This window comes from Equus przewalskii, chromosome 15 (assembly GCF_037783145.1).
Source record: "Equus przewalskii isolate Varuska chromosome 15, EquPr2, whole genome shotgun sequence".
NCBI lineage: Eukaryota > Metazoa > Chordata > Mammalia > Perissodactyla > Equidae > Equus > Equus przewalskii.
In genome coordinates this window covers 35,520,492-35,546,332 of record NC_091845.1, presented here as the reverse complement: position 1 = coordinate 35,546,332, position 25,841 = coordinate 35,520,492, and the positions used below count along the sequence as shown (strand labels likewise).

General features: G+C 49.6%; 2 protein-coding genes across 27 annotated transcripts in view; one reads left to right on the top strand and one right to left on the bottom strand.

The window, feature by feature from the left end:
• The window catches only part of CACNA1D (calcium voltage-gated channel subunit alpha1 D), a 322,004-nt gene extending 314,305 nt beyond the window's left edge, over positions 1-7,699 (top strand). For all 24 annotated transcript variants that reach the window (XM_070577072.1, XM_070577064.1, XM_070577071.1 and 21 more), the window contains 3 exons: positions 2,753-2,874; positions 4,746-5,066; positions 5,581-7,699. In XM_070577072.1, the coding sequence (XP_070433173.1) occupies positions 2,753-2,874; positions 4,746-5,066; positions 5,581-5,874 (737 nt within the window). In that variant the 3' untranslated portion in view covers positions 5,875-7,699. The remainder of the gene's footprint in view (positions 1-2,752; positions 2,875-4,745; positions 5,067-5,580) is intronic.
• A 1,047-nt stretch (positions 7,700-8,746) lies between these two features.
• Positions 8,747-25,841, bottom strand: part of CHDH (choline dehydrogenase) — a 32,828-nt gene continuing 15,733 nt past the window's right edge. For 2 of the 3 annotated variants that reach the window (XM_070577078.1, XM_070577079.1), the window contains 7 exons: positions 18,299-19,053; positions 17,203-17,354; positions 16,106-16,235; positions 14,976-15,110; positions 13,512-13,654; positions 12,935-13,037; positions 10,230-12,182 (listed from right to left, as the gene is read on the bottom strand). In XM_070577078.1, the coding sequence (XP_070433179.1) occupies positions 11,764-12,182; positions 12,935-13,037; positions 13,512-13,654; positions 14,976-15,110; positions 16,106-16,235; positions 17,203-17,354; positions 18,299-19,001 (1,785 nt within the window). In that variant the 5' untranslated portion in view covers positions 19,002-19,053 and the 3' untranslated portion in view covers positions 10,230-11,763. Of the gene's footprint in view, positions 10,201-10,229; positions 12,183-12,934; positions 13,038-13,511; positions 13,655-14,975; positions 15,111-16,105; positions 16,236-17,202; positions 17,355-18,298; positions 19,054-25,841 lie in introns of those variants that run through there. The other variant, XM_070577080.1, reaches the window with a different exon arrangement.

The window sequence follows — 25,841 nt, the reverse complement described above, 5'->3', positions numbered from 1 at the left end:
CCTTGTCAGGGACCTCTAGTCCTCAAGACCAGCCCCCTGGTTGGAGAGCCTATCAGCTTCCCTTTCTTATTTGTAACCCACACGGGAGAGGTCAAACCACTTCAGCACTGTTCTCAACTCTCTGAGAACAGAGAAAGGCAGTATGTGGCCCTAAAGTTGCCCAGTACGTGTCACCTGATAGGGGCCTGTTTTGTGCATGTTATCATTGCCTTTGAGTCTGGGATCCATCCAGAGAGGTAGGCAAGACATGCACCATGTTGTTTCCAGGCCAACTCGGGTGGATGGGATAACTGCCCCTCGAGGGGGAAGGGATTGGCACAAGTGCAGAGCTGGACTTGAGCCCAGGCCTGTCTTACAAAAGCCCATGCCTCTGAGGGGCCCCTGGGGATTCTTGGTGTCCATTTCGCCTCAGTCCCCACCGGGGGAGTTCTCCTCCTTTCTCACCTTTCCACCCTCCTCTCATTCTTGCCTTGGGTCTGCCAGTGTCCTCTGCTGTGGGGCAGGTTTTCGCCTTGGTGATGACCTCTAGGGTGGGCACTCCCGTCCTGGAACCGGGGAATCCCATCCTGCTGAGAAGGAGTAGGGGCTGGGTGCTCCCGCACCTGGTTTTCTTGTGCAGGTGGCGTAACTGGCACTACCAGGAGAGCTGGGTCACCTCGAGTGAGGAACTCCGGCTGCGGAAAGAAATGCAGCAGGGGCCCCTGCCAGCTCCTGGCTGGGCAGCGTGATTTTGGACATGTGGGCATTTTAATGATGGTTAAAGAATATCCATTTCTGGTACTTCTGAGGAATGAAGTATAGTTTGAGCAGGACTCTAATCAGTAGCCAAAAATAGGCAAGACACATCGGCTCTGAGTCTACCGACGACATGCACAATAATGAGTGTGGTTGGGTGGCACCCAGGGCCCTCTGCCTCTCTCTAGCTGTCACAGCCCTGCTGGGAAGGGAGTGTAATTAGACCTACTTCTATAGTTAATATTTAATTTCACAGCCCTAAACACAGCAATTCTGTCTCCATAAATACCAGATGACGCATGTGCAGGTGAGGCCGGGTGGAGGCCCCTTGCCCATGTGCGTTCCACTGCCCTCCTTGGACCTCCCTGTGCTCTCCTTGGTAGCCACGTTAATGCCCACCATCCACAGGCGCCGCCCAGTGAAGCGAGGAAACTGAGCGGGCGAGAGTGGCTGTCCTCTTTATTTGTAAGGGCAAATAACAATTGCATTTTGTTTGCTTTGTTGCCCATGAGTTCAGACCTTGGGCAGGGAGAAAGTGGAACTCCTCAGCCTGTGTTCTCAGCTACAGTGTGATAACTTCCTCCATCAGAGATGGTTGTGCAGAGCAAATGAGATGATGGGTCTATGTGGACCTGTTTTCAGAATTGAAAGGCACCACCCAAATGAGAGGGCTGGTGCTTGTCCTTTCCTGCCTCTGGGCCTCCAGCCCCTGCCATCTGATCCTGGGAGGGTCCTGGAGGTTGTGCTGATGAGGGAGGCCCCTCCTCCTTGGAGCACTGTTAAAGTCGGCCCCCGGGTGCTGGATGGAGGGAGGGTGTCTGATGAGGACAGCAGCCCTTGTGCAGCTGTGTCCCAGGTGGGAACTCAAGGAGGCCCCAGCATGCCCCACAGTGCGCATCCAGCATGTCTGACCAGGACCGGTTGTCTGTCTTGCTCCTCTCTGCTGGGGCAGTGGCCAGCCAAGGGCTCAGCCTGGTCTTCATACACTTTTAGAGCGGGGCCCTCTAAAACGGAACCCAGTTCCCGCAGCTTCGTGTGTGGCCCCAAGATGCCTGGGAGGTCTCCCCAGGCTGGTGCCTGCAGTTTTCCAATACAGGAATAAGGGGTGTGAGGAGTTTTGCTGGGGTGTGAGAAATGCTCTGTGAGCTTAGAAAGCAGAGGTCAAGAAAGGAGCTGTTGAAATGAGTCGGCCACCCCCTTGCAAACCATCGGCAAGGCTCTGAGAGCAGCTTCCGCAGAGCCAGCACCTGCAAGGGTGGAGGTGTTCCCAGCGGGGAGGCCTCTGGCCTGCGCTTGGGGGTCCAGAATCCAGACTGACCTCCTGGGCCTGGTGCCCTGTGAAGCCCCAAGCTCTGAATCTCTTGTCATCACCCAACCTGTGTATAAGCCTCTGTTCAGAGTGGCTGTCGACAGGACAGCCACCTTCTTTAAAGTTAGAGGTGTTCTTTCTGGTTCGTTTTGTCTTTGGTGCTAGAGAAGCTGGGTCTTTCCCAACAGAAGAATTTGCTTATTACCTGGTTGAGCTGATAGGACAGCTAGCAAGTGACTCCCTTTAAGACGGGTGTAAACACAGGAGCACCAGCAAGAAAGCATGGCCCCCGGGGATGCTTAGGACCTCTGGGAGGCGAGAAGGGGGCAGTCAGCAAGTATCTGTGGGATTCGAGAACGACCTCTTCTACCTGACCTGAACTGCTGCTTTCCCCACAATATGTAGGTCCAGGGGCTTCGAGTCAGAACAGCTGCCCTCTGGCTGCCTTTAGCTTCTCCCCCTGAGAACAGGCACAGCGTTTATAAGAAACCAGCTTGCACCTTTTAAAAACGTCCCTCAGTTGGGCTGCTGCTTCATCTTCCCTCCCAAAGCTCTGAGATCTCACTACCAAATGCTTTTTCTTGGACGTATCTCTTGCTTCTTCCTGGGCTCCCTGCTGAGTGTCCAGGGGGCCGCCCTGACTCCAGAGCCCCGGGCTCCTGACAGAGAACTTCTTTAACACCTGCACCATGTGCTTTAACCTCTCAGCCCACCGGAGGTCCTCCTTCAACTTTGAGTGCCTGCGCCGGCAGAGCAGCCAGGAGGAGGTGTCGCCATCCCCCGCCTTCCCCCACCGCACGGCCCTGCCTCTGCACCTGATGCAGCAACAGGTGAGCTGGCCCACCTGGCCTTTCCCCAACGGGCCCAACAGGCCCCCTGTGTGGGACCCATCCTCAGGACATCGCCTTCCCCCTGGCTGCCAGCACTGGGAGAGAAGGAGAGAACCTTCACATACCCTTGGGTTCCATCCTGTGACAACCCTGCCAAATAGATACTATCGTGAGTCCCATTTTACAGATGAGCAGACATCAGAGAGGGTGGGTGACATGCCTGAGCTCACACAGGAGGTGAGTGAACGAGTTGGCATTTGAATTCAAGGCTGCCAGCTTCCAGAGCTGGCTCTCAGCCTCAGTACACAATCTTGTCCCCCACATCCCTCCCAGCACTGCAGACAGGGCCTGGTGTAGTCCGCCCCACGGGAGAGGTGGCCTCTCGGCTGACCCTGAACAACCAGCACTGCCCTTTATCGGCTCTGAGAGGTGGTTCCTTCATTAGGACCTGTTTATGGAGCTCTCTCTGGGCACAGCCCCGAGGTCACAAGGGTGAGTGGGCCTCCCACCCTGCCTGTGAGGGCAGTGTGGTCCAGGGACAAGGACCCGTCCACAGTGAGTGCGGCTAGACAGGAGGGAACGTGGGGCCAGAGCCCACTCACCAGGGCTTTGCTTCAAGGACAATATAGGGTGCTTTTTCTTGCTGAAGAGAGCACATCAGAGATGCTGTCCACTTGTGCACGTGTGTCAGGGGGCGGGGGAAGCAGGGAGAACGCCAGCATACAGGGAGCACCCAGTCTGTAAATCTGGAGAGCCCGCTCTTCTGGCAGGTTTCTCACCTTGAGCATCTCACGTGAGCACGAGCTACATTTCAGATTTTCTATTCAAATCTCTCTGCCAACTTTTTACTTCTCTGTCTTCAGTTTTTACATTAATTTTTACTTGTGTCCTGTTTTATCGTGAAAGAACGACAAGCCTTGGGGAGGCCCAGACCATCACGTGCCACGAACCAAGCAGGCGTGGAAGTCTACATAGGCACATGCCTGCACACACTCTTCCCTCTGCTGCCCTGCCCCGTTGAGGCCCAGGTCCGCCTGTCTGCACTGCCTCCTTGGGAGGCCATGGCTTCTGACTTGGCCATGGGCCTGTGCTGTTCACAAGATGGGGCCTCAGTGTCCCTCTCTGCAGTGGGATATCAGGGTGGATTGGCAGCTATAGGTGGAAGGAGCGGGGCTTCTGCCCAGAGCTTCAGAACAGACGAAATGCTGGCCATGTGAGGAGTTGCGCTAGAGTGGAGAGAACCCGCTGTGTTCCCTGCCAGGGCCGGGGATCACTAGTTTGCCCTGAAAGTACTTTCGTGTTTAAATCCAGATTGAACTGGGTATGTGTTCATACAACGCAGCTTGTACGTCTTCCCTGACTCTGCATCATTCCAAAGCAATTTCACAAATCAGCAACTGTTTCCTATTTGGGAACAGTGATAGGAAATGCATTATGGATTTGGGGAAAAAGAAAATACAGTCTGCTAGAAAGCCAACTTGTTGTTTGGTTTTCCCTGCCCCCCACAAAGCCCCAGTACATAGTTGTATATCCTAGTTGTACGTCATTCTAGTTCTTGTATGTGGGACGCTGCCTCAGCATGGCTTGATGAGTGGTGTGCAGGTCTGCACCCAGGATCTGAACAGGCGAACCCTGGGCCTCCAAAGTGGAGCATGTGAACCCAACCACTCGGCCATGGGGCCTGCCCTGAAAGCCAAATTTTCAATGCCAATTCATTTAATTTACCCATTGTGCTCGCGTCCTTTTAAAGTCCTTATCCAAGGCTGCCCCTGTAGAACAGGGCGTCATACTTGGTCCATCTTCAGGCAGCCTGAGGCCTGGACCTCTGAGGACCTCTGGTCTCCCACTCCCCACTTCCCCTTTCTCCTCAGATCATGGCAGTTGCAGGCCTAGATTCAAGTAAGGCCCAGAAGTACTCGCCAAGCCACTCAACCCGGTCGTGGGCCACCCCTCCAGCGACCCCTCCGTACCGGGACTGGACGCCATGCTACACTCCCCTGATCCAGGTTGAGCGGCCGGAAGCCCTGGACCAGGTCAACGGTAGCCTGCCGTCCCTGCACCGCAGCTCGTGGTACACAGATGAGCCTGGCATCTCCTATCGGACTTTCACACCAGCCAGCCTGACTGTCCCCAGCAGCTTCCGCAACAAAAACAGCGACAAGCAGAGGAGTGCAGACAGCTTGGTGGAGGCAGTGAGTATGGCTCACTGAGTATGCCACGGGAGGGCAGGCGCCAGGCACAGCAGAGGGGGAACCATGGAGAACCACATGCAGGAGGAGCAGGTGGTGGTTCTGCAGGTGGGAGGGCTCTGCAGCCAGGAGGCGACACTTAGTATCTGGACACCGCCCACTTGTTAGAAGCAAGGATGGTACTTAAAGCTTGAGTATAAAACACGGCCGAGTCTCATGAATCAGCTGTGCCTAAGATTACGGGTGCTGTTCCTGCAAATATTACGAGTTTATACTAAAATATTTTTCCCCAGTGGGTTTCACTCTTGTTGGGCCATGTGTACTTTTTGAGCTCTATGGCACTTTCAAAGCCAAAGCGATTTACTTTTACATTTAGTTATCATGTATGAGGTCTAGCAGACCTGACTGGCTGAGTCCCAAAAGCACAAGGTGCGGTTATGTTTGAGGACGTTTTTCTGTCGTTTTTTCCCCCTACGGCTTATCACGCATTCATGCCACGACCTTCGTTGCTGTACAGGTCCTGATATCTGAAGGCTTAGGACGGTATGCAAGGGACCCAAAGTTCGTGTCGGCGACAAAACACGAGATCGCCGATGCCTGTGATCTAACCATCGATGAGATGGAGAGTGCAGCCAGCAACCTGCTTAATGGGAACATGCATCCCCGGGCCAACGGGGACGTTGGCCCCGGCTCGCACCGGCAGGACTTTGAACTCCAGGACTTTGGGCCAGGCTACAGTGACGAAGAGCCAGACCCCGGGAGAGATGAGGAGGACCTGGCAGATGAAATGATATGCATCACTACCCTGTAGCCCCCAGGGAGGGGCAGACTGGCTCTGGCCTCAGGTGGGGCGCCGGAGGGCCAGGGAAAAAGTGCCTCGTAGTTAGGAAAGTTTAGGCACTAGTGTGGAGTCCATATTCAATTAGACTTTTGTACAAGTGATGTCATGCCTCAAGGAAGCCATAAACCTGGTAGGGAACAGCCGTGCACATGTGCTCAGCCCCAGCTGCGGGAAACAGCAGGTCCAGCCCTCTCGGAGAGGACCAGTGAGGAGGTCGGACAAGCCCCGCCCGCTGGTCCAGAGCGCACCCCAGGGCGCTCACCCACACCCACCTGCCCGCAGGCACGGTGGGGAAGGTTAAAGGTGAGGACGATCACCAGACCTGTGTCATTACCTCAGCCATCGGTCTAGCATATCAGACATTCAATGGGCCCAGCATATCCATTTTTACACCCTTTCCCCCCAAATATACTGCTTCCTGGTTCCTGTTTAGCTGTTCTGAAATACAGTGTGAGAGTCAGGAGGTACCTACCAGCCGTCATCCTGAAAGGGAGCAGGAGCTTTCTGTTATGTGGCGCCAGTTTACACGAGAGCATCACTCCCACGGTCAGCCTCTGACCGTCAGGCTAAGGGCAACTGTAAACTGGAATAATAATGCACTCGCAACCAGGTAAACCTAGATACGCTAGTTTGTTTAAAAATTATAGATTTACTGTACATGACTTGTAATATACTATAATTTGTATTTGTAAAGAGATGGTCTATATTTTGTAATTATTGTACCGTATTTGAACTGCAGCAATATCCATGGGTCCTAACAATTGTAGTTCCCCACTGAAATCTAGAAATTATTAGTATTTTTACTCGGGCTATCCAGAAGTAGAAGAAATAGAGCCAATTCTCATTTATTCAGTGAAAATCTTTTGGGGGTACAATTTTAAGTTCTAAAGAACTTGACACTACAGAGATTTTTCTAAAATATTTTGAGTCGCTATAAACCTATCTTTACATAAGGTATACCAGATGACCATTTGCAGTCTTGTCTTTGGGCGTGAGTTCTACGATTTGATATCGTACCTTTTGATCCACCATGGGTTACAACCATCTTTTGTTTTCCTCTGCTAACCCTCTGATAAGTTCATAACAGAGTGGGTCAAGCTGGTTGCTCTGACCCTGTGGCATTCAAAGTTGTGGTTTTCTTAGCTGCCCCCACAGTACATTTTTGCATTTCTGGTGCAGAAATCATTGCACAGATGAACGAAGTCCCTGTGTTCTTGTCCCCCGGGGACTGGTGACGCTGCTTAAGAAATAAGGAATGCTGGGGAAGGGGGGACAGAGGAAGCAACGTGAAGATCTGCAGGGTTAGAATGTCGGGGTCTGGACAAGTCAAATTGCTGCCTTTTTACAAAACATTGCTGTACTGTGTGTTCTCTCTGAGGGCTTTTATATGCAATTGAACGAGGGCTGAAGTTTTCGTTAGAATGCACTCACACGCGATTGTACTTCCCGATGGAAACCCACTTTGGGATCATTAGACTCGTCGAGGCTTCCTTTTCTGTTCACAGAATTATGCCGACTTTATCAAGGTACCTTGGCAGGGATTCCCTGCAGTCAAAAAGACAGGTAGCAATTTGGGGTTCAAAATTTTTAAATATTACATAGACAACCTGTTAATGTTTGTTTTGGGGCTTTGGTTTTTTTTGTAAATAATAACACTTTGTTATCAAGACCTTACCAACCTCTTCTTAAGACATTCTTACTCCAGATCCAGGCAAAAACACTTCAAGGTTTGTAAATGACTCTTTCCTGACATAAATTCTTTTTTATTAAAATGCAAAATGTTCTTCAGAATAAAGCTGTGTAATAATTTTATTGTATTTGGGAGCTCTCCTTGCAAAGAGCTGGTGTTTGCCAGTGAGAGCTTCAGAGGGGCAGGCACTGTGAGGGCAGTTCTGTAATTTCTGTGATTCTCTAGATTTGTTCTTACCCGCCTGGCTCCTTCAGTGCCCGTGGTAACTTAATGCCAGCTGCAGAGAGCACTCTTTCTCCTAAAGGGCTAACCCACTCTCACCTCATCTCAGACTGTGTGTCTCCATTGGGTGTGGGTCTTACTGCGTGGCTTCACACCGTCAGTCCAAGGTCACCCGACCAGGACTGAAGTTTCTGGTATGGGCCATGATCTTTGCCAGTCAGTGCCTAAAAGCTGGCATTTTTACAGGCTGCACTACTCCGCATATCTGTCTGCTTTAAGCCTGGTTCAGCCTCTCATCTAACATTAAATTTTTCTTTGTAAGAAAAATTTGCAGTTGTAGAGCATGGTTTTTTTCTTTGTTTTAGGGAAGTTTTAAGATTAAATGTCTTTCCTTTTTGGTTCCCATCCCACCTCCCTAAAAAAAGTCATTTTGTTGTGTCCCCAGGAACAGAGCGTATAGTGTCATTAATCTTGTGTTTCTCATCATATCACAAAATGGAAATGGGAGCTCTGATTTAACTATCAGTGAGCAAGAACCTCATTAATAACCATCTCTGTGATTGATTTCCATCCAGACAGCTCGGCCAGGCAGCGCTTCCCAGCTCTATTCCAAGATGTTTCAGAATCGGCCCCAGGCCAGGAAGGGTGGGTTGTGAAGACCCTGGAAGCTTCTCAGTGCACAGTGTGGGCTTTACATGCTTGACAAATCCTCTTTACTGCTGACCCTGCACTTGTGAAAGAAACCAGGGCAGTTTAGTTTATTGCATGTTGTTTGTTTTTTATGGTCTAAAGTAACAAGGATCTTGTTGTGGTGGGTGTTGGATTTGTTCTACGAGTTGGTTACCGAGAGAGCGAGCTATTGTCGCACAGAGAGCCCCAGCTCCTTTTTTAGCCTTCTGGACTCAAAAACAAGCTTCAGCTAAGCTTTCCTTTGTTGAAAATGTTTTTATTTCTCTAAAATGATGTTCCTTCTCTACTGGGGACTTGGGAGAGCAGGCGAGAATGAGGAGCAGGCCTGGGGCCCTTGCTTCCAACATGGGAACAACGGTGAGAGAATGGTCCTGAGGACGCCCTGTGGGGACGGCGGAGGAGAGGAGATGGGAGACTGCCTGGGCCTCAAGACAGGGCCAGGGGAGAGGGTGCCTTTTCCTGAATCTTAATAGAGATCCAACATTAGGTTGGTCAGCGGAAATAGGAAACGACCTTTGGGCGGAGGAGTATGGTTTGTCTGGAGAGGAGAATCTGAACTTATGGAAACAGTAATTCCTGAAGCCTGCGCTGGAAGCAGAAAGGCAGTCTGTAAAGGCGCTGGGGCTCCTGCTCCTGGGACCCAGCGCTTCCCGGTCACGCTCAGGCAGGCTGCTCCCATACCTGCATGTTTGCCCCTTATCCTACCAGGGAGAACCTGGCGCAGCAGCTTAACCGCAGGCTTCTTCAAAGGGGTCGGTGCTCCTCAGAGCCCGTTCATTAGGCACATACACGGCGTTCTGTTAGGCTTTTTTGACCATTTTTTTGAAAAATATGTTCTTCTGTTTTTTAGGTATTGCAGGCTTTTTGCTAAGGGGCTTAAATGACAGTCTGCCTGATTCTTTGAGAGGCCGAGTGCTGGCCTGGTCTCTGTGTTTCTCACGGGCCGCATAACCGTGGCTCATGCTCCCTAACTTGAGTCGGCACTTGGCTCCCCTCTCTGGCCCTCCTTCTGAGCTCAGGGGTCCCTCATGACAGTGGAACTTTCAGACAGCCCCTTGTTACGGCATGGGCCGCCACTCCACTCTGACGGGACAGCCACCGCACTCAGCCGTCAGGGCTGAACCGCTTCATAGCAGAATAGTCTGTCCTGGGTCTGAACCCCAAAAGCAGTTTTCCACTCTGCCTTCTGTGGGTCCTGGATCTGGAACACACTCAGCCTTCTCTTTTGAAACGTATTTATTTCACCGTATGGTTATATCATCCTATGGAACAAGGCCCCGTAAGCAAGAGTGGGAGACGGGCCTGGAGGTAATGGAGCTGAACAGGGACAGGCTCCTCTTTCCACGTGTCATTTTGCTCATCTTACATTACAGCCACAGTAGCAAATCAGTCATTGCCTCAGAGGCTGAAAACACCACAGAACGCAGTGATGGCAGCACTGAATGGCCATATAGCTGCCATCCCGTGCCAGAGAAGGTCAGCACAGACGGTCGCCTGGGAACCCCCTCCACACCTAACTTGTTCCTTCTCAGCCCTCAGAGCAGTGGGGCTGGCACCTGCACTCCTCCGCCCCTGCAGGTGGCTCCAAGACCCAGAGGATGATGGCTGTGCACCCTGCCGTGAGGCAGGTGGGGAACCTCTCTAGGAGAGAGAAATCTCTTGGCAGATTTAGAATTTTCTTTCTTGACCCTCCCCTGGAACAGAAAATAAAGACAGACACAGGTAAGATCAAACAAGAGCTGTTTGTTGTTTAAAATTTTTAAAGGAAGGAGAGATGTGATCGTTTTCTTCTTTCCACCTTTTTGAAAGGTCTTTCTCAGAAACATGAGTTGCGGCTGTTGGACCTCCAAGCCACCTCAATCCACTCTAATCCTGGGTGAAGCTGGCCCTCATTCTGGGCCCAGCACACAGGTTTCCATGTAGCAATTCTTGGCTTCCCTGCCATAGATGCCATAGAAGCTTTGGATGGCTTCGGAAAAAAATCAATCCAAAATGCATTTAACTTTCATTAGCTTGACAGAACAGTCTGGATGAGGCGTCTCAGTTCAAAAATAAGTTTACTGGGATTATACTATTGAATTATAAGAAGTTTAAAAATCAAGAGCTGTTTTAAATGCTACTTGTAACTGCTTTCCACCCCCAAAAACTCAAATCGTTTGCCAATTTATTTTTCTTTCACTCAGTTTCATTTTTACAGGATCAGGGTGCGTAGTTTTACTCGACTGCTTTCTCTGTCAGTCTCAGCTCCATCCTGCTCTGTTCCCACAGACGTCTAAAGAATGAGAATTAGCCAGCCTTGTCCGCTGTGGAGTCATTTCCCCATCTGAGAGGAGAGCATCCTCTTGGCTGGCCGCTTCAGTGTGGAGCTGTGGTCTGGTAGGTAGGGTTTGTTCTGGGTTTCTAGGTTTCCTGGTAACAGGAAAATCTTCCGGAATGCTAAATCAGGGAACCTACGATAGTAAAGAAAGAGCCCCTCCAGACTCTTATCTCCTTGAACAAGGTCCAGACGTCCTCTCATTGGGCTGATCGTGTTTAATAAGAACCAGAGCATTGGCGAGGAGGCCCCCCCAAGGCCCTCAGAGGGACGCAACTGAGCACCAGTTCCTGCCTCCCTCTGGGAGTGAAATCAGGAAGCAGAAGAGAAAGGAGAAGGCTGTGTTTCTTCCAGTGGGCCGCTTTCCCCTCTGAACGGGAGTGCTGGAGGCTATGCACGTGTCCCCGGTGAGCTCTAATGACTGCAACTCTGGGCCTTAGCTACAGCTTGCAGCCTGAGAGGAGGATGCCCCCCTTGGAGAACCCAAGCAGGACTGACTAGCTCCAAGCCTCAGTGCACAGCACCTGCTCTCTGAGGGGCTGCAGAGGGAGGCCTGGGAGAGACCACCTTCCTCCAGTCTAACAAGGACCGAAGAAGGCAGCAGGACCCTGGGTTGGAGAGCACCATGAACACAAGACGAGTACATGGCAGGAGTTAACCATCATCCTCCTCCGCCAGCCTCCCCTCCCCTTTGCTGTCCTTGCAGGAGGCAGGGAAGAGGGGCCCCAACCAGAATACTGGCCTTTCCCAAAGGGCCCATAGGGAAATGTTGTAAAAAGGAACCCGATTCACTGACCAGTAGTACTGGTCTCATTTCTTAACAAATGATCCAATTCACAGACATTAAATCCTAACATTCTAGATAGTTTCAGGAAAGACCATTGGAGCAAGGGCTATGCTGGCCCTCTTAGCCTGTTGGGGGGCTTCTCAGGCAGTGACTCCCTCAACGCTGGGTGGCCAGGGTCCTGGGCTTGTAGATGGGGACATCCTTATCCCAGAGTGCAGGCTGCCCCTTAATGATGTCGGCCGCTTTCTCTGCGATCATGATGGTGGGGGCATTCAGGTTGCCGCTGACCACACTGGGCATGATGGAGGCATCGACAACCCTGAGGTTTTCCACCCCAAGCACCCTGGTCTGCGGATCCACCACAGCGGTGGGATCGGAGGGCTGGCCCATCTTACATGTGCACGAAGGGTGGTAGGCACTGTCCGCTTTTGCCCGCACAAAGGCATCTATCTCTTTATCTGACTGGATGTGGCTTCCTGGCTGGAGCTCTTTCCCCCGGAATGGTTCCAGGGCTTTCTGTGCAAAAATTTCTCTGGTCAGCTTCACACACCGACGGAAGTCCTCAATATCGGTTTCTGTCAAGGAAAAGAAACAGGTGCAACTCCTCTCCTTATCATGCTCGCCTTGCTGGAAGATTCTCGGAATGGAGAGGCTCAATAAGCTGGCCCAGGGGACACAGTTTAGGGACATGGAGGTGTGAGCCACCAGGTGGCTTATCACCTACCCAAAGGCAGTTAACAGTGTAACCAAGCAGAGTTGCATGAAGCCCAAACAGGCAACATCCTAGACGGACACAGCCTGCCCCAGAGGACCCAGGTTTAAGTCAGCCTCTGAATTTTCTTATCTGTAAACTAGGGATGAGAATACATGCCCTGCATCTGCCACATTGTGGCTGTGAGCGCCCAGCAAGTCACTGCTGGGCAAAACCTGCGCGATTAGCACGCTCACCTCTGCTGCACACAAAGAGGCAGGCCCCAGAATGTGATTCGCTTTTAGAGAATGCTCACTGTGACAGCAGGAAAAATGCTCCACGAACGCTGTGTACACAGCCACATCCTGCACCTCCTGGTAGACTGTTCTGAAAATCTCTCCTACTGTGTAAAAGGACGTCTCAGGGCTACTTCAAGTGACCCAGGGCACCACATAGCAGCATGTGCAATTTTCCAGCTAGAATGATGGGGTGGAGGGGGCCAGAGGGTGCCTGTGTCTCAGAAAATGTGGTCAGGGGTAACACTCAGGGACAAACATGAACCCCATAAAGGCATTCATTCAACAGGTGGCCCAGCAGGCCCAGGCCTGGGGGAGACAACAGTGGCTGGAGAATTACCTGTTGACAGGTAGTTGGGCTGGATCACAGGATGGTCCTGGGGGTTGGCACTTCTCAGTTTGAGCCAGCCCACACTCGTGCCCCGCATGGTCCCCACGTGCACCTAGAAGAACCCAGAGGAAGCATCAGTCCCCACAACTCTGGAGGTTAGAGAGGCCCGGGTTTCCTGAGAGGGAGGACTCTACACCTGACGTCAGTTAAGAGCAGCTCCATTTCAGTATTTGCATCTTACCCCGCACCCTTCCACAAAAACCCCCTCAGTGAATCACTCCTGCCTCCTGGCTTTATATCCGATTGTCCAAAACTTTCAGAGGCTGGCAATCCCCGGGCAGAGCTGGCCTCATCTGTCCGTTTCTGGTGCTCAGGACCTAGAGCACCTGCCCTGAGCTGGGAGCAGGTCTCACCTTTCCATGCACCACGCAGTCTGCCACACTCTGCCCTGGCTCCCCTGTTCCTCTCCCTACTCAGACACCCTGGGCAGTTGGCAGGCAGGGCACAGGCTTCTGGGCGCCCTCCCTGAGGGCCCTGCTACCGCCGGAAAATGCAGCCTGCTGAGAAGATGAGACTGTCTGCTCACCTGGTAAGCCTCCTGCTGGGTGGGGACCCGCCCGTGGTCGATCACTTGGGATGGCAGGAAGTGGAACTGGATGTCCGGGTGGGGGACTCCAGGCTGGCTCCGGATGAACCCACCTGTTTCCAGGTGGGCCGTGGCTCCATCCCCTGAGGGTCAGAAGAGGGTGAGGCAGAAGAGCAAGTCAAGGTGTGGCAGGTGGGCTGGCCTCCTCTCTGCTGGGTAGCTCCTCCTCCTCTTCCTGGTCTCTATTCTGAGGCCTGGACCCAAGTCCTCGACTCTGTCCTCTTTCCCCCAGGTGGGCTCACCCAGCGCCACGGCTTTCAATATCAGCCACATGCCAAGGGTCTTCAGCTTTGCCCTCTCCCCCGACTCCACCGCTGCCAACATGTGACTGATGTCCCATGGGTATCCCGGCCCACACCCAGCCCAGCCTCCACCCCTAACTGTTCCTTTCACACAAGGCTGAAGGCAGAAACTCCGGCTGTCTCTGCCACCTCCCTCTTCCTCATCGCCCACCATGCGGCCCAGAAAGTCTCACTGGCTTCAGCTCCAAAATCTACTTGAATCCATCTTCTTGGCCTTACCATCCCTACCGGAGTCCAAGCCCAGATTACCTCTTATCTGTTGGCTCCAGGGGCCTCCTTGCTGGTGCCCTGGCCTACCTCTGTGCCTCTCGCAGCCCACTGTTCACACACAGCCAGCCCTCATGATCCAGCTCAGGCCCTCTTCCATCCAACCTCCCACCACTGTGTCGTCCTCAATATGCTGCAGTCTCCCCGGCCCAGCAGATTAGTTCTTCAGACACACCAGGGTCTGCACATATCCTTCCTGCCTCTCAGGTCCTCTAGTTGAATGAGCATCCTCACCTTTCTTTCACTGTGCTTAAAACTTGGCATGTTTACTTGGTTTCTTTCCATTGTCCCCACTAGAGTGAAAACTCTCCCAGGGAACCTGCCTTATTGGCATTTCCCACCATCTAGCACAGCACACAGTAGGTGTGCGAGAAATATACGCTGAGTCAATGAGCAGGATTTCAAAGCACCATTTCCTAGCCAAACTCTGTACTCTGAGACTCAGCTGGAGAACAAATGGAAAATGCTGAGAAATGGATGCTGAATCTGCAGTCTAGTACCAAGTGCCTTTTCTCCTGTCTCCTTGGACCCCAGACGGTGTCTAGCACAAGGCCATCCCTGTCCATCTCTAAGGAAGAGCAGCACCTAGCCCCTGAGGAGTCTCAGCACGGGTAGGCCCTGTGCTGTTGCGTCTGGTCTTCACACCAGCCCGTTAGGCAGGAACTGTGCATCCCACTTTTGCAGAGGAGAAACAGAGGCTCAAAGAGCTGAGGCAAATGACATAGCTCAGCTTTGAATCAGCATCCTGGGGCCAGAGCCCTTGCTTGGCACCTCAGGAAAGAGGCTGTGCTGCCCACAGACCATCTCTACCAAGGTCATGGAGGAGCATGCCCACCTGTGAACTTCCAGAGCCACTCCAGCCCAATCTGGGCCTTTCTCCAGGGCTTCTGTGCCGAGTGGAGGGTGATAGGGCGGGTGCACGCCTGCTGGATATATATCTCCAGGTGGTCTTGCAGGTTCTGGCCGACTCCTGAAATGGGTGGGAGTGGTTAGGAAAAAGTGGCTACCAAGGGGAGCTTAGCTGGCCTCTCAACATCGCCCTGGTTTTGAAAACTTCTCTCGCATCCACTTATCTGCCAGCCCAGCTCCTGATCATTCTCGAGGTCTCAGCTTAAAGGTCAACTCCCAGGGACACCATTCCCACACTCCCCACCAAGTCCAGCCCTCTTAGATGCCGCCAAAGACATCTGCCCTTGTTACCCACTCCAGGGCAACACTTGTAACCACCCTTCATGGGGGCAGGGCCCACGCCTGCAGCAGGTACCGCTCGGGGAGCTGTTGCTGAATGGCTCATGGCCAGATGGACTGCCAGCCCCACCTCACCCCTGGCCTGGGGAAGGAGGGAAGCAGGCCTGTCGTGCTGTGCAACCCTGTGTGAGGTCATGGGGACGATGAGCAGGTCACTGCCACAGACCAGCACTTTCACAGACCTTATGATGAAGGATCAATGCAATAAGGCCCAGGCCTCTGTGAGCTTGGGTTATAAGAGAGGACAAGAGGGACAGGGCCCGGCCCTGAAGGGCATCAAAGACAGTTTATAAAATAAATTTTAGGCGTGGGAGAATTGTCTTAACATGAAAAGCATGCTCTGGAGCACTGAGTTGGCATCTTTAATGTCAGGGCAGCTGGTGAGTTCTGAGGGTGGAAAACAAAGGCCTGGCCCCCTCTCTCCATAGGGCTGCCCTGGTGACTTGCCCGAGCCTGGCCCAGCGGACTCTACAGGCAGATGCTCCCTGCTAAAAGGGTCTTGCCTCTCAGTGAGATAGGGTGGCTGGGGCAGAGAGGGGTCCCCAGGAGGCAGGATTGTCCAGTGAGACATCCGGGACCTTCAGGCTCATGGGAAGAATGTGACAGTTCCAAGAAGCACTGACTCCTGTCCCCTCCCCACTCCATGCTAATAAAATATAATAAAACACTTTATTTAGCAGAGACACCCCCTGGGGAGCAGTGGAGAAGGGAGCTCACCAGGAAGGTGGCACACCACCGGGATGCCCAGTTTCTTGAGGTCATCTGCGTTGCCGACGCCCGAGAGCATGAGCAGCTGTGGCGAGTTGATGGCGCCTCCACTCAGAATCACCTCTTTGCTGGCGTAAGCCTGGAAGAGGCAGCGGACCATGCAGGTCACACTTCCTTTCCCGGAGAGCCAGACAGAACCCTGAGAAGTGGCCTTGACATGACATACCCGAGTGGCAGGAAGGGATCCTGCTCACAGGCCCAAGAGTGAGGAAGGGGATGCTCAGGGTGCTGCTATGTGAAAGCAACCCACACGTGCAGCTACAGTTTGCAGTCATTAATAAAGTGTGGTTCAGGGACCAGCCCCATGGCCGAGTGGTTAAGTTTGGTGCGCTACACTTGGGCGGCCTGGGTTTGGTTCCTGGGCATGGACCTATACCACTCGACAGTGGCCATGCTGTGGCAGCATCCCACATACAAAAATAGAAGACTAGCACAGATGTTACCTCAGGGCGAATCTTCCTCAGCAAAAAAAATAAAGTGTGGTCTATACTCTCATTCTGCAACAGCCAGATGGTAACGGTGGTCTTAAAAAGAGGACTGTAGAGCTTAAATGAGATAAAGGAAAGCAGGCACTCAAAGAGAGGTTTAAATAAAGCGAGCAGTGAGCCAGATGTTCACTTGGGATGCAGAAAAATGCTGATACACCATTAAGTGGAAAACAGCACAGTGCAGAAATATGGAGTATGATCTTGTTTGTGGTTTTTAAAGCCTTAGCATAAACCCATCAATTTCTGCAAAGGTGTGGAAGGTACTGGGGGCTGCTCTGAGGAGGGGAGGGGCAGACAAGGCTCACAGTGGGCACTCACCCACACCGGGGCACCAGGGGCTCTGCAGGTGGCTGGACTAGGGCATCCCCCACCTCCACAGGCCACCGCCTCCAGCAAGGCCCTGGAAATAGTCTCTCAGGCCATTGCCACCAGCTGTTCACACCTCATCACAATGCTATGGGGACAAGAGCATGATTCCTGCCCACACCGAGCACCACCAGCCTCGCTGTCCACCTCCTTTCTGCCGTGAGCTGCCCAGCCCGGCAGATATTTGCTCACCCTGTGGCTCTGGCCGTTCTTGACGTACTCCACGCCCACTGCACGGGTGCCTTCAAACAGCACCCTGCTCACGAGCGTCCGGGCCTCAGCTATGAGGTTGGGGCGGCTCAGCACTGGGTGCAGGTACGCGCAGGCCGTGCTCCAGCGCTTGCCTGTAGGACAGAGCAAGGGGGTCAGGCCCAGCCCCTGCCCATTCCCCGGGCACCCACCTGTACAGGGGGAAGTGGGAAGGTGCTGGAGCAAGAGGGAATTTGTCCTTCCCCTGACCATGCAAGCTCTGCCTTCAAAGTAAGGCTGAGCCCAAAAGACCCTGCCTAACTGGGGCCAGCCAGGCGGCACAGCAGTTCAGTTCACGTGTTCCGCTTGGGAAGCCCAGAGTTTACCGGTTTGGATCCCAGGTGCGGACGTGGCAGTGCTTGCCAAGCCATGCTGTGGCAGGCGTCCCACATATAAAGTAGACCAAGATGGGCATGGATGTTAGCTCATGGCCAGTCTTCCTCAGCAAAATGAGGAGGATTAGGAGTAGATGTAGCTCAGGGCTAATCTTCCTCAAGGAAAAAAAATAAGACCTTGCCCAACTGAAACCCACATCTACCCAGGGTCGTTGGATACAGGTGGAAAAACATCCTTCACTCTCCACAGGATGACAGAGAGGCCAGGAGCTGCAGACAAAAGGGTGAGAACCCTGTGGAGGCAAGCAGGAGGCTTTGGTCGACCCTGCCCTTGCCTCTGTCCTGCTGTGGGCAAGGCCATTCTCTGCTCTGTGCCTCAGTTCCCCCATCTGGAAGTCTCTAGAGGACTTTGGGCTGTTTGGTCAGAGAGCTGAACCTCCATTATCCACACCAGCAGCGGCCAGAGGCCCAGGGAATGCCCAAGGTGTTGCCATCTCCTAGTCACTTCTCATTGGCTTTGGCTTGTATTCCGTGGCCTATAGCGGGTGCCCTATATCACATCCCCTCCATCTCGCACAAGCCCAGTTTCTCCACATTTACTGGCCATGATGAGGGCAGGAAGGATGGGGCTGTGACAGAGAGTAGTTTTCTTTTGTTAAAAAAAGGAGGACCAGGGCGATGGGGCATGGGCACATTATTGCTACCTTCATGGATGGTCATGTCCATCCAGCCGAAGCCTTCTTGCTGGAAGCCGTTCATGTCCTCGGTGAGGGGGTAGCCGGCCTGCTGTGCTGCCTCCAGGAACGCCTGGTGCAGCGGGTGGTTGGTCTTGCCCCGGGACACACGCAGCGGGCCCTCACCACCGCGGTACCTGCTGGCACCCAGCTCGTGGCCCTGTGCCTTGCGGAAGTAGGGCAGACAATGCGCGTAGTCCCAGCCTGCGGCGCCTTCTCGGTGCCAACGCTCATAGTCCTCGGCGTGCCCGCGGATGTAGACCATGGCATTGAGGGATGAAGAGCCACCCCAGACCCGACCGCGCGGCCAGTACAGCACCCGGCCATCCAGGCCCGGCTGCGGCTCCGTGTGGTAGTACCAGTTGTACCTGTCATCGCACAGGTTGGCCACTAGGGCAGCGGGCATGTGGATCTTCCACAAGAGCCGCTTGCTCCCTGCATACGTGTCCTTGGGCCCAGCCTCTAGCAGCAGCACACGCTTGTCAGTGTCTTCCGTGAGCCTCCTGGCCAGCACACAGCCTGCGGAGCCTGCACCCACCACCACATGGCTGTACTCGTTCCCACTCCTGGAGCCTGCACTGGCCAGAGCACGGATGCCCAGGGGCCACTGCTGCCCCAGGGCTCCCCATGGGCCCAGGCACTGTCGCCTCCAGCCTCGCAGGACACACCACATGCTTCCAGCCCAGATCCTTTTACACGGAGGGGAATGTGCTGATTCACTTTTCCTAAAACAGGAAAAGAGGCTTTAAAAATTTTAACTCAACGTGCACATGCAGAATCAGACCAAAGCTGGGGCAGCCACACCGGTACAGCAAAGGTCCCCTGTAGGCTCACCAAGTGTCTGCCCAGGGTTGGGTGGGGCAGGGCATGTCCCTGCCCTGGGGAACTAGGAGGAGGAGCAGAGATAGAAATGAATATCAGTACTGCAAGATCTGAGCCAGGACTGACACGCACAGGAGAGGGGCCCCTCCCAAACTTGGGAAGTCCCCAGAAAGGCTTCTCTGTGACATGTGTGCGTGAACCTGGAGGCTGGCAGGAGTCTCTCTGCTGGAAAGCAGGGGATGTAAGGGCTTTCTAGGCTGGCACTCATTCCTCATCCATTCGAGACAGCTGCTGAGCCCCCACCACATGCCAGGCACCACTTAATCTCCAGCAATGCACAGAGAACGAGACAACTGCCCTCAAAACTGACGGCCGGGGGCCAGAGAGACAGACAAGACTTACAGCGGCAGAGGCTCGAGGCTGCAGAGCTCAAAGCATTTGACCTGAGGGCCATGGGGTGCAGTAGAGGGCTTTGCGGCAGGGGCTGGAGCCAGAGCTACAATCTTCAAAGATCACTCTGTAGAGGGCTGGAGTTTTAACAAAGAAATGCCAAGAGCTTTTGGAGGGTCCTTTCCTAACAATGTTCAAATCATTCCCAACATGCTCAGTGCACAGAAGTAGAAAGGAATCAGGATATCCCATCGAGACCTCCACTGACACAAGAATATCTGAGAAAGCCCAGCCATGAGGCTTAGGCACACAAGGCCCACCCAAGACTGAGGCTGCATCAAGAGGCCTGAGAAACCTCAAGAAAACCCTGATAAATCTCCCCACCCCCTCCATGAGTCTGCACCAAGTAACAACAGCAGCCTATCACTGGAGGCAGGCTAAGAGGTAAGAGGACAGAGAAAGATTCTCACCCCCATCCACTCCCCATTCACGCAGGCACAGGAGAAAGGGGCAGCCAGGCCCTCCTGAAGGCCTAGTCTGAAGCAGGAACACTGAGAAGAACCTTCTAGTGCTCCAGGCCCCATATTAGCACAAGGCAGCAGCAGCCCACCACTCAACTCCCCTAAACTGACTCAACACTCCACACTAATGATTTGATAGAATAAAAGGCATGCCCTTTTCTAGGCATAAATACTATTTACCTCAGTCTCTACTATGCTGTTACACACGGGGTCAACAAAAAATTAAGAAACACAAAAAAGCAAGAAAAATAAATGACTCATCAAGAGATAAAGTAGTTAACAAAACCAGACCAAGGCATGACCCATCCAGATGTTAGAACTATCAAACAAAGATTTTTAAATAACCAAGTTTAACATTTTTAAAAGATTTAGTTGAAAATGTGGACAACATGTTGAACAGATAGGCAATTTCAGCAAAAAGTTGGAAACTATAAAAAAAGGACAAACAGAAATGCTAAAAATAAAACATCAGAGATGAATAATTTGTTTGGATACAGCAGAGAAAAGAATAAGTGAAACTGAAAATTAGATTAATAGAAATTATCCAAATGGAAATATAAAGAGGAGAAAGAGTGACAGATAGAAGGAGAGAGAGAGAATAGAACAACTGAGAGCTACGGCATGATATCAAATTGTCTAAAGTACAGATAATTGGAGTCCAGAAGGAGAGGGATAAAAGGAAAAAAGGAGAGGAGCAGAGAAAAGGGGCAGAGCGAGAGGTGGGGGGAGGAGAAGAACAGAGAGAGTGCAGGGGAGAAAAGATATTTGAAGAGATAATTCTTGAGACTTTTCCAAAATTAATACAAGACAAAACATCACAGATTCAAGAAGTTCAGAGCATACCAAGAAGGATTAATACAAAGGGAAACACATCTAGGTACATCACAGTCCAACTGATGACATCTCAAGAGAAAATCATCAAGGCAGCCAGCCAACAAAAGAAACATTATGTACAGAATAAATATGAGTGACAGCAAACTTCTCATCAGAAAACGTGCAATCCAGAACATAACGGAGTGACAACTTTAAAGTACTGAAAGGAGAAACAAACAAACAAAAAATAGTAAATTTAGAACTGTCTATACCCAGTGAATATATTTTTCAAATATGAAGGAGAAATAAAGGCATCTTCAGAGAAAAAAAAGCTGACAGAATTTATTGCCAATGGACCTGCACTGCAAGATATGTTAAAGAAAGATCTTCAGGCAAAAAGAATATGATATCAGATGGGAAATTCAATCCATACAAAGAAATGAAGAGCAATGGAAATGGTAAAAATTGTGGTTGTATTAGTTTCTTACGGCTGCCGTAACAAATTACCATAAACCTGGTGGCTTAAAACAACACAAATTTATTCTCTTGTTCAGTTCTTGTTCAGTTCTGGAGGCCAGAAATCTGAAATCAGTTTCACTAGGCTAGCCAAGGTGTTGGCAAAGCTGGTGCCTTCTAGAAGCTCCCTAGGAGAGAATCCATTTCCTTGTCTTTTCTAGATTCTGGGGGCCACCTGCATTCCTTGGCTGGTAACCCTTTCCTTGCTATACTCCAACTTCTTGCTTCTGTTATCACATCTCCTACTTCCACAGTAGTATCTCATTCTTTTAAGGACGCTTGTGATTACATCATTGGGACCACCTGGATAATCCAGGATAATCTCTCCATCTCAAGATTCTTACCTGCAAAGTCCCTGCCATATAAGGTAACATTATTCACAGACTGTAGGGTTAGGACATGGATATCACGGGTTGGGGGTCACTTTTAAACCTACCAGAATGGTTAAGTACACTTTCTTCCCTTATTTTTTTTAAAAATTATTTTATTGAGGTCATATTGGTTTATAACAATGTGTAATTTCAGGTGCACATTATTATTTACCAGTTTCTGTATAGACTGCACTTTGCTCACCCCCAATAGTCTTTTTAGCCATCACCATACATATGTGCCCCTTCGCCCCTTTTGTCCTCCCCTGAGCCCCCTTCCCCTCTGGTAACCACTAATCTGTTCTTCTTATCCATGTGTTAGTTTATTTTCCACATATGAGTGAAATCATATGGTATTTGTCTTTCTCTGTCTGGCTTATTTCACTTAAAATAGTACCCTCAAGGTCCATCCGTGTTGTTGTGAATGGGACAATTTTGTCTTTTTTTATGGCTAAGTAGTATTCCATTGTGTGTGTGTGTGTGTATATATATATATATATATATATATATATATATACACACCACATCTTCTTTATCCAATCATCAGTTGATGGGCACTCAGGTTGCTTCCACTTCTTGGCTATTGTGAATAATGCTGCAGTAAACACAGCAGTGCATAAGTCTGTTTGAATAGTTGATTTCAAGTTCTTTGGATAAATCCCCAGTAGTAGGACAGCTGGGTCATGTGGTATTTCTATTGCTAATTTTTTGAGAAATCTCCATATTGTTTTCCATAGTGGTTGCACCAGTTTGCATTCCCACCAGCAGTATATGAGGGTTCCCTTTTCTCCACATCCTCTCCAACATTTGCTATTTTTTGTCTTGTTAATTATAGCCATTCTGACGGATGTGAGGTGACATCTCATTGTAGTTTTGATTTGCATTTCCCTAATAGTTAGAGATGTTGAACATCTTCTCATGTGCCTGTTGGCCATCGGTATATTTTCTTTGGAAAAATGTCTGTTCATATCCTCTGTCCACTTTTTGATCAAGTTCTGTGATGTTTTGTTGTTGGGTTGTATGAATTCTTTATATATTTTAGAAATTAACCCTTGTTGGATACAAGATTTGCAAATATTTTCCCCCAGTTGGTGGATTGTCTTTTCATTTTGTTCATGGTTTCATTTGCCTTGCAGAAGCTTTTTAGTTGGATGTAGTCCCATTTGTTTATTTTTTGTTTCTTTCCCTTGCCTGAATAGACAAGGTCTTCAAAAAGATACTTCTAAGACTGATGTCAAAGAGTGTACTGCTTATATTTTCTTCTAGGGGTTTTATGATGTCATGTCTTACACTCAAGTCTTTAATCCATTTTGAGTTCATTTTTATGTACGGTGTAAGATAATGGTCTACTTTCATTCTTTTGCATGTGGCCATATAGTTTTCCCAACACCATTTATTGAAGAGAATTTCCTTTCTCCATTGTATGTTCTTGGCTCCTTTGATTAAGACTAGCTGTCCATAGATATGTGGTTTTATTTCCGGGCTTTCAATTCTGTTCCATTGATCTGTGTGTCTGTTTTTCTGTCAGTACCATGCTGTTTTGATTACTATAGCTTTGTACTATATTTTGAAGTCAGGGATTTTGATGTCTCCAGCTTTGTTCTCTGTTCTCAGAATTGCTTTAGATATTCAGGGTCTTGTGATGCCCCATATGAATTTCAGGATTCTTTGTTTTATTTCCGTGAACAATGTCATTGGGATTCTGAGTTGGATTGTATTAAATCTGTAGATTGCTTTAGGTATTATGGATATTTTAACTCTGTTTATTTTTCCAGTCCACATGCATGGAATATCATTCCATTTCTTTATGTTATCATCAATTTCTTTCAATAATGTCTTATAGTTTTCATTGTATAGGTCTTTCACCTTCTTGGCTAAATTTACTCCTAGATATTTTATTCTTTTTTTTTTTTTTTTTTTTTTGAGGAAGATTAGCCCTGAGCTAACATCTGCTGCCAATCCTCTTCTTTTTTGCTGAAGAAGACTGGCCCTAAGCTAACATCTGTGCCCATGTTTCTCTACTTTATATGTGGGACACCTGCCACAGCATGGCTTGACAAGCGGTGCATTGGTCCACACCCAGGATCCAAACCGGCAAACCCCAGGCTGCCAAAAAGGAATGTGCAAACTTAACTGCTGTGCCACTGGGCTGGCCCCAATATTATATTCTTTTGGTTGTGATTGTAATTGGGATTGTATTCTTGAGTTCTCTTTCTTAGTTTGTTATTGGAGTATAGAAATGCAACTGATTTTGTAAGTTGATTTTGTACCCCACAACTTTGATGCAGTTGTTGATTATTTTTTTTTTTAAAGGAATATACTTTTTTTTTTTTTTTTAAAGATTTTTATTATTATTTCCTTTTTCTCCCCAAAGCCCCCCGGTACATAGTTGTATATTCTTCGTTGTGGGTCCTTCTAGTTGTGGCATGTGGGACGCTGCCTCAGCGTGGTCTGATGAGCAGTGCCATGTCCGCACCCAGGATTCGAACCAACGAAACACTGGGCCGCCTGCAGCGGAGCGCGCGAACTTAACCACTCGGCCACGGGGCCAGCCCCCAGTTGTTGATTATTACTAATAGTTTTCTGATGGATTCTTTAGAGTTTTCTGTATATAGAATCAAGTCATCTGCCATCAGCGAGAGTTTCACTTCTTCCTTGCCAATTTTGATACCTTTTGTTTCTTTTTCCTGTCTAATTCCTCTGGCCCAAACCTCCAGTACTATGTTGAATAAGAGTGGCGAGAGTGGGCACCCTTGTTTTATTCTTGTTCTCAGAGGGCTGGCTTTCAGCTTTTCACCATTGAGTACGATGTTAGCTGTGAGTTTGTCATATATGGCCTTTATTTATTGAGCTACTTTCCTTCTGTACCTATTTTATTGAGAGTTTTTAAAATCACAAATGGTGTTGGATCTTGTCAAATGCTTTCTCTGCATCTACTGAGATGATCAAGTGATTTTTATTCCACATTTTGTTAATGTGGTGTATCACATTAATTGTTTTGGGGATGTTGAACCATCCTTGCAGCCCTGGTATAATCCCACTTAATCATGGTGTATGATCCTTTTAATGTATTATTATATTTGATTTGCTAATAACTGTTGAGGATTTTTGCATGCATGTTCATCAGTGGTATTCACCTATAATTTTTCTGTTCTCTGTTGTCTTTGTCTGGTTTTGGTATCAGGGTAATGTAGGCCTCATAGAATGAGTTAGGAAGTGTCCTGTCTTCTTCAATTTTTCGGAATAGTTTGAGATGGATAGGTATTAAGTCTTCTTTGAATGTTTGGTAGAATTCTCCAGAGAAGCCATCTGGTCCTGGACTTTTGTTTTGTGGGAGGTTTTTGATTACTCTTTCAATCTCTTTCCTTGTGATTGGTTGATTCAGATTCTCTATTTCTTCTTGATTCAGTTTTGGGAGGTTGTATGAGTCTGAGAATTTATCCATTTCTTCGGGTTATGCAATTTGTTGGCATATAGTTTTTGATAGTATTCTCTTATAATCCTTTGTATTTCTGTAATATCTGTTGTAATTTCTCCTCTTTCATTTTTAATTTTATTTGAACCTTCTGTCTTTTCTCTTTTTTTTTAGTGAGCCTGGCTAAGGGTTTGTGAATTTTATCTTCTCAAAGAACCAGCTCTTAGTTTCAGTGATCATTTCTACTGGATTTTTAGTCTCTATTTCACTTATTTCTGCTCTAATTTTTATTATTTCCCTCTTACTGCTGACTTTTGTCTTTGTTCTTCTTTTTCTGGTTCTTTTAGGTGTAGTTTGAGATTACTTATTTGAGATTTTTCTTGTTTGTTGCGGTAGGCCTTTTTGCTAAATTTTCCCTCTTAGAACTGCTTTTGCTGCATCCCACAAAAGTTGGTATGTTGTGTTTTCATTTTCATTTGTCTCCAGGTATTTCTGATTTCTCCATTGATCCAATGGTTGTTCAGTAGCATCTTGTTTACTCTCCACATATTTGTGGCTTTCCCAGCTTTTTTCTTGTAGTTGATTTCTAGTTTCAGAGCATTGTGTTCAAAAAAAATGCTTGATATGATTTCAGTCTTCTTAAATTTATTGAGGCTTGCCTTGTTTCC